This window comes from Gadus macrocephalus, chromosome 5 (assembly GCF_031168955.1).
Source record: "Gadus macrocephalus chromosome 5, ASM3116895v1".
Classification (NCBI taxonomy): domain Eukaryota; kingdom Metazoa; phylum Chordata; class Actinopteri; order Gadiformes; family Gadidae; genus Gadus; species Gadus macrocephalus.
In genome coordinates this window covers 16,741,025-16,753,846 of record NC_082386.1, presented here as the reverse complement: position 1 = coordinate 16,753,846, position 12,822 = coordinate 16,741,025, and the positions used below count along the sequence as shown (strand labels likewise).

General features: G+C 47.8%; 1 protein-coding gene across 3 annotated transcripts; it reads left to right on the top strand.

Annotated features, from left to right (window-relative positions):
• Positions 1 to 301: 301 nt before the first annotated feature.
• On the top strand, positions 302 to 12,684 carry LOC132458261 (RNA polymerase II elongation factor ELL-like). 3 transcript variants are annotated; one of them, XM_060052838.1, is made up of 12 exons: positions 306 to 793; positions 1,356 to 1,400; positions 1,770 to 1,891; positions 4,185 to 4,348; positions 6,722 to 7,014; positions 7,405 to 7,529; positions 7,845 to 8,538; positions 8,781 to 8,868; positions 9,289 to 9,355; positions 10,871 to 11,042; positions 11,473 to 11,517; positions 11,636 to 12,684. In XM_060052838.1, exons 1-12 carry the CDS (start codon positions 668 to 670, stop codon positions 11,783 to 11,785), a joined length of 2,091 nt encoding a protein of 696 aa, XP_059908821.1. In that variant the 5' UTR covers positions 306 to 667; the 3' UTR covers positions 11,786 to 12,684. The 3 variants fall into 3 exon arrangements, with proteins under 3 accessions (XP_059908823.1, XP_059908821.1, XP_059908822.1); XM_060052839.1 differs by lacking the exon at positions 306 to 793 and adding an exon at positions 1,040 to 1,174; XM_060052840.1 differs by lacking the exon at positions 1,356 to 1,400 and having other exon boundaries at positions 302 to 793.
• Positions 12,685 to 12,822: the final 138 nt, after the last annotated feature.

The following is a 12,822-nucleotide window of genomic DNA, read 5'->3' as shown; positions in this document are numbered from 1 at the left end:
GTGTTCAATATCTTTCTTTTTTTGGCCATTTGGCCACTGAAATCTTCCAGCGTACTTTATTGTAGAGAACCCTCAAATCGTCCTCCACTAAACAATGGAACATATTTGAATAGATATCTCGTAATGAGACGTATATTCAAATATATTGCTATTATTATATGGATATATAATAAAAACGGTAACAACGAGACTCTCGTCGATGTTACCGTTGTTATTTAAATATCTAAATGTCAGCAATATTTTGGATACATAAATGGGCCCAAAGAAAGGCATAAAAGACAAACGCAACGAGACCGAAACAACTTCAGACAGATACTGAGAGACGGAGAGGCAGACGTTGCGTAAGCTATACGTAAAAGGCGTACTTCGGTGTATTTAATTCTCTTGACCAATAGGGTGCCGAGGTCTGACCACATGGCGTCATGGAGCCTACTCTAGAATTGCGCGCGTTCGAGAAGGGAAGCGGCACACACACACACACACACACACACACAAACACACGCACTCCAGCCTATATCTGTGAGTGTGTTTCCCGGCGGAGTTCCTCGTGTTTCCCGGTGAGCGGGTCGGGGTTCGGGTAGGTTAAGACCGGGTTCGGTGGGTTAGACCGGGTTCGGGTAGGTTAGGAGTAGACCAGGTTCGGGTAGCGGACCCGTCGTGCTCCACCATGCCGCTGACGAAGGAGGGGTGCTACGGGCTGGCCGAAGGGGCGCCGGGCCGCCGTGTCTCCGTGTTTTACGTCAAACTCACCGACTGCGCGGCAAGAGCCGTCGACACTTTCCAAAACACTAAGGTAGGAGGCCGTGATGTTGAACCCCGCTCAAAGTGTGTGTGTGTGTGTGTGTGTGTGTGTGTGTGTGTGTGTGTGTGTGTGTGTGTGTGTGTGTGTGTGTGTGTGTCAGTGTGTTTGTGACATGTTCACCGTGGCCCGCTGCTTTGAGACAACGAGCGGGAGGAAGAAAGGTGTTTTATTTCGGAGGTAAAGTTCATGAGGAAGACGTCTCTTCCCCTCAGGGCTGGAAGCGGTACAGAAGTTGTGTAATTCGATGCGGAAATGTGTTGGTGTGATCAGCGTGCTGCCTGGGTGTGTCCCTCAGAGATGAGGAGAGGAACGCTGTGTGTACAGGGAGGACAGGGAGAGGGGAGGAGGGACGGCGTGTCTGTGAATGTCCCTGTGTGTGCATGTATTCAGGATCACGCATTCTGGCTCTTCTGTAACTATATTACTCTAATTCTATCTCTGCAACTATATCACACTCGCTCACTCTAACTCACTCTCTAACCATAGCTATAACTTTCTCTGTCTCTCTCTCTCTAACTCACTCTAATTCTTTCTCTCTCTCTCGCTCCTACAGAGCCAAACCTCCCACCCCACGATCTGCTTTGCTGGAGACCAGGGGGTAAGATGTTAACTCTTTAATGTTTATTCATCTTCATCATAATGCTTAATCATTCACTCCTCTCTTGTTCTCCCAACCCGTCCAGAGAGAACCATCCTGTCCATGCTTTATAATGCTTTATAACACTTTGTTAAATAACCATAACAAAAATTACAGCGATAGGAAAAAAAAGTCGTCTCCCATCGGATTTTCTTTGAATGTTTGACTAAACGATTTGTGTCTGACGTTGTCTAACCTGTGACCCTGCCTCTCTTCTCTGTTCTCTCCTTTGTGTCTGACCCTGTCTCTCCTCTCTGTTCCCCTGTCTCTCCTCTCGGTTCCCTTGTGTCTGACCCTGTCTCTCCTTTCTGGTCTCTCCCGTCCTGGCAGAGGTTAACGGTCCCGGGCTGTGACGGCGATCTGGAGAGGAGGGTGTTTTCGTTCGGTCTGACCAGCATGGTGCGCCATACCCCCCACGGCAGCTTTGACTGCGTGCGCCAATCGGCCACCAGGTGAGTGTCAGGGCCACTTGGCTCACGCAGAGCTGACATAAGCTGAGAGACCACGCTGATCATAAAGGTAGAACAATAATTGATTAAAGGAACTATAAAAATACTTTATCCGTATGGGAAGCCAAACCAAATGAGAGAGAGAGAGAGAGAGAGAGAGAGAGAGAGAGAGAGAGAGAGAGAGAGAGAGAGAGAGAGAGAGAGAGAGAGAGAGAGAGAGAGAGAGAGAGAGAGAGAGAGAGAGAGAGAGAGAGAGAGAGAGAGACTATTGCCGTTCTCGGGCATGACAGTGAGGGCACACGTGGTGTAGAGACGCTAGTCTTGGACACCGGTCTGATAAACGGCCTACAGCGAGCCTCTCTAGCTGGGCTTGACTCGAGTGAGAGTGTGTGGTTGTTAGGGCGCCACCGACAGGACAGAAATGACCACTGCGTCATTTTGCGATTATCGGTCAATTACTATTTTGTAGCACCTACTGAATGAGAACAATAATATGAAAGCAATTGCTGAGTTGTAATGGTTTGTAGTTCAATTTAAATGTATCCCATCATTCAAAACCATATTTATTTATGTTTTGTATGTTTAATTATTTCTTTATCAAGCTATTTCAAAATTCCCTGATTACAAGAATAAACTAGAATCTGGATTTCTCTAGTCAAACAATATGCAATTAATTGTGCAGTCCTAATATTTCTTCCTGGATGTCAGAGATCCAGAAACACACTGAGACAGAGATGCCGTTGTTTTTCTCTGAATCATCAATATCTGTTTCAGTCTATCTATGGAGAGCAAGAGTTTTAATCTTGTCGGTTTCTGTGGTGAACACAACTTCCAAGTTCTCAGTAAAGCTGCGGTCCCAAGTGGGGGAAGCCCAGAGTCTATGCAGGTCATGTCAAGTATTGTACCAGGAACCCAGCTTGGCCCACATGATGACAATAAATCATTTATAGTCTATAATAACTTCCTTCACTCCATGTCGTTTTCAAACTAGTGGAATATTGAACACCATACAGAGCAGAAACGACTCCAATTAGACAATCAAACTTCTTTCTGTAGTAGATAGAGCTGCAGTGCTCCGATTCTTTTATTCCAACAGTAGTTGTTACGGCTCAAGACGGGGTGGACCCAAACGCACGGCACAAATGACCACAGACGAGAGCGGAAACAGTAGAACAGTTTATTAGTCCACGGTTGATCAAGGTTAGTGCATAAGGTTGCGTCCGTCAGGGGTAATCCTGAAACCACCGGACGGGGGGGGTCCGAACCGGGGTTGGACGGGTCGGCTGGCAGGCGAACCGACAGTCACGCACGACGATTCGACGAAGATGTTCATCCGACAGTAGAGCAGGGTTGTGGTATAGTTGTGATGGTGATGACTGGTAGAGAGAAAGAAGTATTAGGAATGCGCAGACTTCAACACGAGTAAACTAGAACTAGGAATAGAATCAGGAAGCTACTCAACAGGGTTAGTAGTACAAACGACGATCTGGCGACGAATGGCTGGATGACTGGGGTAGTTATCCTGGTGATCCTGATTGCAGATGACTGTCAGGTGCGGGTGATCAACAAGGCTGGGTCGGGGAACTGTGCTGGAATGAGGAGGCCACGCCCCCGCACATGAAACACTGAGACAACAACAAACAGGGACAGACAAGACTGACACAGAACGAAACTAGTGGCAGCTAGGATCTGGTGGGAGAGACCGTGACAGTAGTGGAATAACAACATAACATATACAGCATGTGCACTATGCACACTATGTACACTATGCCCACTATCTGCTCAGGTTTTCAGTCTGATTCAAAGCCATGCCAACGTCTGTGTTTCATAATCCTGTTGCTCCTGTAAGGTCAGATATGCAAGCTACTCTCTGCTATACAGTCGGTTCTCTCCTTATGCCTTCTTCGTCTGAAGCCCTCATGAGCTCAGCCACCTACAGTATCCTGGGTATCTATTACACTATTCTGCTGTCAGTATTTCTCGCATGACCATAATGACATTGTCACGCTTAAAGAGGTCTGGGGCTGGCCCAAAAAATATATTTGAAAAAATTAATATAATAATTATACTACTTATATAATCGAGTGGCGCGGTCATCCAGTTGTGCATGTAGGGGAAAAACCCACCTCATTATACCAAATGATGCAACACACACACAGTTTAGGCTAATAACAGATAGGAAGTATGGCCGCCGTGTCTTCTCTGGTGAGCACCCCAGATGCCTGCTCAGGCCTGCTCCTCCTACATGTGGTCCAAGTGGAGGAGTGACCGTGCTTCTCTTCCCCCCCTCCCCCAGAGATGCTGGAGGGCAGCTGTCCCACGTGGGGCCGGTCCAGCAGAGGCTGACGGTGCGGGCCACGGACGCGTCCTACCAGAAGGCGTATCAGAACATTGCCCAGGCGGAGGAGGAGACGCGCAAGCGGGCCGCCATCGTCATCAAGGACGGCGGGCGGGGGCAGAGTAAGAAGGAGACTCTCTTTACTACCTGGTGACCGTGCTGTGTGTTATTGTTCTGAGATTGAGAGGGTAGGCCATCACTTCACGGTCAGGTGTGTGTGTGTGTGTGTGTGTGTGTGTGTGTGTGTGTGTGTGTGTGTGTGTGTGTGTGTGTGTGTGTGTGTGTGTGTGTGTGTGTGTGTGTGTGTGTGTGTGTGTGTGTGAGAGACACACCACCACTTGACAAACATGAAGCATGAATGTTTACCCGGGTCGTGTGCCTGGAAACAGTCGGTGACGGAGGTGTTTTACCACGTAAATAGGATCTAAGCAGATTAATCCCGCCACACTTTTTTCCATTAAACAGAGACTTTGTTGTTTTCTGTTTCTTCTTTTTAAGTCCTGACCACCGAAGCCACATCCTGTGAAACTTACACATGCATGCAAAACTCACTGAAGTTTCACTGGCGTTACGTTACTTCCTGGTGTGTGCGTGCGTGCGTGCGCGCACGTCATATTCTTTCAGTTTGCAGAGAAATCCGATCTACTTCCTTGTGTGGCCGCTACTGTGGTTACTTCGAGGAAGGGAAAATTGTTTGCTACGGCCTACGGCAATAAACATTTTATTTGTTAGTTATTATATACCAGATGATAAATCTTAGGGTTGGGGATAATAAGGTATACTATATATCACAATAACTAATGTTTGACAACAACCATATTATATCAAATATTTAACAAATATTTGTTGTTGTAATTTCCCTCACACCTTTTTAATCCATGTTTTTGAAGCACCTTTAGTTTGTTTCAAATCAGACCTCACACATTCATCTTCATGGTTTGTGTTATGAATTAATCTCCTTCAGTTTATCATAAACCAATAACGTAGTACAAGACAGTCCGTGATAAGTCCATGGGACCTAATGATGGCCCTGTTCAAACAAGATAAATATCTGGTAGGGGTGTGACGATACCCTCGGCTCACGAGACGAGACGAGACACGATATTCGGTTCACGAGAACGAGACGTGACGAGATTTTAAGAAAACTACAATGACAAAATATGTGACTGGACCAACAGACTTTTATTTAACCGAGTTGCACAAGCATTTTGAAATGTTTTATTCTAACTCTTTACATGCATGGAATTGAAACTAAAACTAAAATTTATAAAAGTTGGAGTAAAATAAATTTAATTAAATAATTCTCTTTTATTCAAGTGCAAACAATATTATGTGCGAAACCAAATCAAAGTTCTACTCCATCAATACAGAGTGCAAATAGTGCAAACAGAGTCTGACCAAGTATGTCACTGACAACTTGGTATTGTCCGTGTCTTATCAGTCACTCTACTGCCATTCATCTTTTCCGCCGGGTACCCAAAATGTTGCCAAACAAATGATTTAAAAGTGGCGGGGGCATCTTTGACGGTAATACGGGTATTTTCCGACGTCATTCTGGCTGCCTATGGCTGCTTTCCCTGCTTCCCCTCCTTCTCTTCTTCTTTTCCTTCGTTAGGTTCTGGCAGGCTAGACGTAGCAAAGGCGCATTACTGCCCCTACAGGCCACAAATAGAAGTTTGGATGGCTCACAAATCTCGCGAGACAGATTTTTAACGCGACGGGGAATATCGTCGAGTTTAATCTTGCGAGATCTCGTGGCACGAGATCTCGTCACACCCCTAATATCTGGTGAAGTGGGACACTGTGAGTTATCTGCTTGTAGGGCTGCCCGATTATGGAAAAAATGGTTCTGGTTCTGGTTCCAGAGACGCTAACCTCCTGGTTCTTGTTCCAGAGACGCTAACCTCCTGGTTCTGGTTCTGGTTCCAGAGACGCTTACCTCCTGGTTCTGGTTCTGGTTCTGGTTCTTGTTCCGGAGACGCTAACCTTCTGGTTCTGGTTCTTGTTCCAGAGACGCTAACCTCCTGGTTCTGGTTCAAGAGACGCTAACCTCCTGGTTCTGGTTCTGGTTCCAGAGAGGCTAACCTCCTGGTTCTGGTTCTGGTTCTGGTTCCGGAGACGCTAACCTTCTGGTTCTGGTTCTGGTTCTTGTTCCAGAGACGCTAACCTCCTGGTTCTGGTTCAAGAGACGCTAACCTCCTGGTTCTGGTTCTGGTTCCAGAGAGGCTAACCTCCTGGTTCTGGTTCTGGTTCTGGTTCCAGAGAGGCTAACCTCCTGGTTCTTGTTCTGGTTCTGGTTCCAGAGAGGCTAACCTCCTGGTTCTGGTTCTGGTTCCAGAGAGGCTAACCTCCTGGTTCTTGTTCCAGAGACGCTAACCTCCTGGTTCTGGTTCTGGTTCCAGAGAGGCTAACCTCCTGGTTCTGGTTCTGGTTCCAGAGAGGCTAACCTCCTGGTTCTTGTTCCAGAGACGCTAACCTCCTGGTTCTGGTTCCAGAGAGGAGGGTGACGGTGAGGGCCCCGGGCCCCGCCCTGGTCAGCCTGGCCAGGCCCCGCCCCGCCGGCCAGGCCCCCCTGGGGGGGACCCTGAGGAGGAGGCCGGGCGCGGCGGGGATGCTGAGTGCCCGGGCTGGCGTGGCCGGGCTGGAGACGGAGAAGCGGCCAATCAGGGAGAGGCTGGTGCACCTGCTGGGGGTGCGGCCGTACCGGAGGGCGGACCTCCTCCTCAGGCTGCAGCAGGACGGACTGACGGACGGGGAGAAGGAGGAGCTGGACCAGCTTCTGCTGGAGGTATGTCATGCTAGTGCTATCACTAGTGCTTATACTAGTGCTAGTGCTGATGCTTGTGCTATTACTAGTGTTAAACCTATTGCCAATTCTAGTGCTAATGCTAATACTACTGCTAATGCTAATGCTAGTGCTAGTGTTTTTAAAAGCTCAGTTTAAACACATCATTCGTAGTGCAGATGAGACATGGGTTTGGTCCTAGCCCATTAAGTGCTTTATACACTACTCAATTCTCTGGCAAACAGTAATCTATATATAGACTAGGTCTATCCGTCGGTCTGACTGTCTTTCTGTCTGTCTGTTTTCGACAAATGGAAATAAAAGGAGGAGGAGGAGGATTGGGGTTCTGCGGTATGCTTTAGGGTAAATGTTCACCATGTTGTGGATGTCCAGGTGGGCCAGCTGAACAACAGAGACCAGACCCTTGTCCTGAGAGACCAGCTCTACTCAGAAGTCCAGAAGGACTGGCCCGGATACACCCCCCTGGACCAGACGCTGCTCAAGAGGCACCTGGTCAGGTAATAATAATAAAATAATAATAATGGATGTATTTCAATAGCGCCTTTCTCACACTCATGGTCGCCGCACAGATCATCCCCGTGATGATGTCATCCCGTGTTGACGCCAGCCCATGATGATGTCATCCCCGTGGTGACGTCATCGCTGTGATGACGTCATCCCGTGGTGATGTCATCCCTGTGATGATGTCATCCCCGTGGTGACGTCATCGCTGTGATGACGTCATCCCGTGGTGATGTCATCCCCGTGGTGACGTCATCCCTGTGATGATGTCACCCCGTGGTGACGTCATCGCCGTGTCTTCCTGTCCACAGGCGTATGTTCCGACCGTACAGGAGGCGTCTGTCGGTCCCGGGGGCCCAGGTCAGCCCGCTGAGGGACACGCCCAACTCCTCCCCCGCCCGCCACGCCCACAGACCCCGCCTGGCGGAGGAGCACCCCCCGGGCCACTCCCCGGCCCACAAGAAGCCGCGGGTGTCCCGCGTCTCGGCCGGCAACGGGGGGGTCGCCGTGGCGACGGGCGAACCCGTGGCGACGGACACCGCCACCCCGCTGTGGAAACACCCCGCGCGCCCCGCCCGCCGGACGGAGGCGGGGGGAGACGTCGCCGTGACGACGGAAGACGTCAAGCACAACAAAAGAAACAGCAGAAGGGGGGAGGCCCTGGACCCCCGTCGGCTCTCTGACTCCCTGCAGGCCGTCCGCCTGCAGGGGGGGGGGCGGGAGGAGGAGGCGGCGGAGGAGGTGGTGATGGTGTCGGAGAGACTGCAGCCCTCCTTCTCCTGCTCTACTCCGAGGCCCAGGGAGAGCCCTAACTATCTCCCCCAGCCCGGTCCTGCCCCTGCCCGTCTCCCCCAGGGGGGGGGGCCTCCCCCTGCCCGTCTCCCCCAGCACGGCCCTCACACCCGGGAGGAGGGCCCCCCACCCCCTGCTGAGTCTCCTCAGCCCAGGGGCCCCAAGACAGAGCGGCGCCTGAAGAAGAGGGGGAGAAGCAGACTCGGCGAGCAGGTGAAGGCTGGGGAAACGCAACACAACACTGGGGCTGACGCCACACAACACGACACAACCCGATGCAACACAACACTGGGACTGACACCACACAACACACCACACCACTGGGGCTGACACAACGCAACACAACACGACACAGCGGAATCTCTTCGCATCCTTTTTGGTTTATAATTGAGAGTGTTTCTTAGGGATTTGCCGCTGAGTGTTGGGAGGTTGTTTTCTTATGTTCCTGTCATCAGGAGAAGGTAAGGAGTGGAGACAAGAAGGAGAGGACAGGAGGGTCAAACCCAGGAGAGCTGAAGACCAAAGGGACTTCTGAGTGTAAAGGTAGCGATATCCTATACTGCCATCATAGACTTATAATTATCCTGTTATATGTATCGATCATCCATAGTGGCAAACTAGCATGCACACACTACACACTACACACTACACACATATTAAACGCTACACACAATACCCACTGTAAACTTTACTGTGCATACGCCACACACACACTACACACACGCTACAGAGGACACACACGTACACACGCTACACGTAACAACCGTCATCCTATTCATAATAATAATAGTTTCAGAAGTAGAGTGTCCCCTAGCTCTACCGCTTCCATGAAACACACTATTGTGAAAGGTGGAAGGAGAGTGTGAACGGGAACATGGGAAGTTCTCTAAAACACAACCAGGGTGAAGGCTGGGTACTGATGTGTTTTTCAGCAGCGTGTGATGACTCTCTGTCGCTCCTCAGACACCGATGGGGCGTGCCGTGACTCGGGTGTGCTGCGCGACGCCGGCCCCATGACGGACTACCAGTCGTAAGTAGGGATCGACCGATACCGTTTTTTTAGGGCCGATACCGATACCGATATTTTTTCATCAGCCTTAGCCGATACGCCGATACAGACTTTCTTGAGCGTTTTTTTTTTTTTTTTTTTTTTTAAAGAAACATTTATTGAACTTCAATATAAAAAACAATATTTAACAAATAGTAAAAACAGGTGAAGTAGAACAAGTAAGAACAAGTAGATGAACAATATTTAACAAATAGTAAAAACAGGTGAGGTAGAACAAGTAAGAACAAGTAGATGAACAATATTTAACAAATAGTAAAAACAGAACAAGTAAAAAAAAATAAAGAAAAATCACCCGCGTATCGGCCGATACCGATACACGTAAAAAACGCGAATATCGGCCGATAATATCGGCCGACCGATATATCGGTCGATCCCTAGTCGTAAGTCAGCCCTTCTGTTTGTGCTTCAGCGTGTTTAACCTCCCCGGCTCTGCCTTACTCCCCCCTGCGGACGTTTCCTGCTTACACACCTCCTGCTACCGGAGGAGTTATACTGTGTTTACGATGCGTTTTTATCAGTTCATTTGTATATTATGTGGAATAAAGCACGGGCACATGGCGATGGTGCCAGTACTCTGAACGTTAACAAGAAATGCGCTGTTATGTTAAAAGTTAAAAGAGCACTTCTCTTCAGAAGTTACATGGCTCTCCCATCACTGGTGGGGCGTGTCCGTCCAGATGTATGACGGGCAGCTCAACCGGCCTATCCGGGTACGGTCCACCTGGGAGGGGACTCCCGGTGAGCTGAGCCTATTGTCGTACATCTGGGGGGGGACAGGCCCACCAGGGATGTCAGCGTGGGATCGGTTTTCAAATGGTTTGTATTGTAATCAACCGCACTCCTTGGTCAAATAGATGCCCTTCTGTGTCTTGCTCGTCTTCTTCTTTTTCTGCTTCTTGATCTTCTTCTTCTGCTTCTTGATCGTCTTCTTCTTGTTCTTCTTCTTGATCGTCTTATTCTTGTTCTTCTTCTTGATCTTCTTCTTGTTCTTCTGCTTCTTGTTCTTCTTGTTCTTCTTGTTCTTCTGCTTCTTGTTCTTCTTGTTCTTCTTGTTCTTCTGCTTCTTGATCTTCTTGTTTTTCTTCTTGATCTGCTTCTTGTTCTTCTTGTTTTTCTGCTTGTTCTGCTTCTTCTTGTTGATCTTCTTGTTCTTCTGCTTCTTGCTCTTCTTGTTCTTCTGCTTCTTGATCTTCTTGTTCTTCTACTTCTTGCTCTTCTTGTTCTTCTTGTTCTTCTGCTTCTTGTTCTTCTTGTTCTTCTGCTTCTTATTCTGCTTCTTGTTCTTCTTCTTTTCCTTCTTCTGCTTCTTGTTCTTCTGCTTCTTGTTCTTGTTCTTCTGCTTATTCTTCTTGTTCTTCGTGTAATTGTTCTCCTCCTCCTCTTCCTCTTCCTCCTCCTCTTCCTCTTCCTCTTCCTCCTCTTCCTCTTCCTCTTCCTCTTCCTCTTCCTCCTCCTCCTCCTCCTCTTCCTCCTCAGGGCGTACACAGTGATCCTTGACCAGCAGCAGCGCCTGCGCTACAAGCAGGACTTCAACCAGGAGTACCAGGAGTACCGCGGGCTGCACGCCCGCATCGACGACCTGACGCGGCAGTTCATGAGGCTCAACACGCAGCTCAGGCAGCGCAGCCGCGGCTCCAGGGAGCACAAGGTGGGGGTCAGACGCAGGGTTTACCTCCAGCACTTCACAGCTTAGGCGGCCACCCAGGCAACACACGATAGCCGCCTCAGCTACATCATCCAAAAAAAAATAAAAGATATGGATTTTTATTGTAAATATAAATACAAAAGTATAAAATAAGCAAAACCTCATTCACTCTGTGTGTATAGATGGACAGACTTGCAGGCTGCAGGGCAACAGCCTGACACCCTAAAATGTTGGTCAACCTGTAAAAGAGTGTCGGCCTCTTTTGATACTGGGCTATACAAATAAATTTGACTGACTTTAATGAGGTAATAGTAAATGTGGTGAATACCATGTATTTGAAAGTAAATCTTAAATGTTCTAACGGGGATAAAGTTGGATGTTGTTTTGAAGAGATGACATCAAGGTGGAACTAACTTCATCTCTGTGTTTGCAGACGATTCGCAATCAGATTCTGCAACAATATCGCACCATTAAAAAGGTAACCTTTTAATTTTATTATCTCATTTTTTTTTTAAACGAAACACTAATTAGGGTTACAAAAACCGAAGCCTGATAACAACCGTTTGTCTCGTCATACAACTGTACCTTTCTTCCAGTTCAATCCAAACTACAACCAAGACAGGATCCACTGTGAATATCTGCACGACAAGCTGGCCCACATAAAAAAGCTCATCTCTGTGTACGACCAAACGGCGTCTCGCTCTGAGCCATCGCAGACCCACCAGGTTCCTGCCAGCGGGGATTAAGATAAGCAACGACACGTTTAACCAGGACCTGAGAGGGTTAACGCAAAGAATCGGTCCTGTTGTGTTCCAGGGTTCTCGTGACGTTCAGCTGTTTGCTCTAGAAGCCTTGTGTTCTGACACTGCTGGGAAACAATCAAGTTGCCCAGCAGTTTTTAGTTGTTTTCAGTTTTTAATTGTTGATTGAATCAACAATTAAAAACCCTAGCCTCAGTATGTATTTATTAATATTTTTTTAATCGGTTAAACACACTTTGGAACACATTTTGTAATGTATGGGTTAGGAATTTTGATATTATTGGTTTGGAACCACGAAAAAGCGGTCAATTTTGCCATGGTACTCGCATGGTCTTCAGTTGGTCTGTAACAGAGATATGGAGTCATTATACTAGACATCACCTGAGAGGACAGCAGGCTGGATACTCTAAACTCCCTGTTAAACTGTGTGTGTGTGTGTGTGTGTGTGTGTGTGTGTGTGTGTGTGTGTGTGTGTGTGTGTGTGTGTGTGTGTGTGTGTGTGTGTGTGTGTGTGTGTGTGTGTGTGTGTGTGTGTGTGTGTGTGTTTCCCCGTCTCTACGGCATCACAGGGAACTAATTCAGTGACCGGGACATGTGAATGACCGCGAGTCGTGAGTGTTTTGTATGAATGATCAACCACGCTGAATGTATTTGGTTTATATTGGTCACAGAGACTTGACTTTGAGTGTTGAATGTATTTGGTTCATGATGGTCACAGAGCTTCGACTCTGAATGTTTAATGTATTTGGTTCATGTTGGTCACACAGCGGTTGCTCTGAACTTTGCCTTCATGTAGAGTTTCTGTAAATTCATAAGAAGTTTTCTATTTTTTTTATTCTCCTGTTTCCTATTAAGCATTCAATAAATTATTTGATATATTGGTAGATGAATTTATTTTTAGAGGCTGAAGTGTGATTTCAAGTCTTGGAATGGAAGTGTTTCTATGATGAGGCGTCTCTGAGCCAACTTCACTTGTTACAAATGGATCCAACTTGAAATGCGCGCCTCGGCTCGCATGTACG

Bases quoted from the DNA above. Each gene is read 5' to 3' on its own strand.
- LOC132458261 (XM_060052838.1), top strand. From the start codon at position 668: ATGCCGCTGACGAAGGAGGGGTGCTACGGGCTGGCCGAAGGGGCGCCG. The intron at 7,530-7,844 runs GTAATAATAATA...TCCTGTCCACAG, and splicing joins CTCAAGAGGCACCTGGTCAG to GCGTATGTTCCGACCGTACA. The intron at 11,518-11,635 runs GTAACCTTTTAA...CCTTTCTTCCAG, and splicing joins AATATCGCACCATTAAAAAG to TTCAATCCAAACTACAACCA.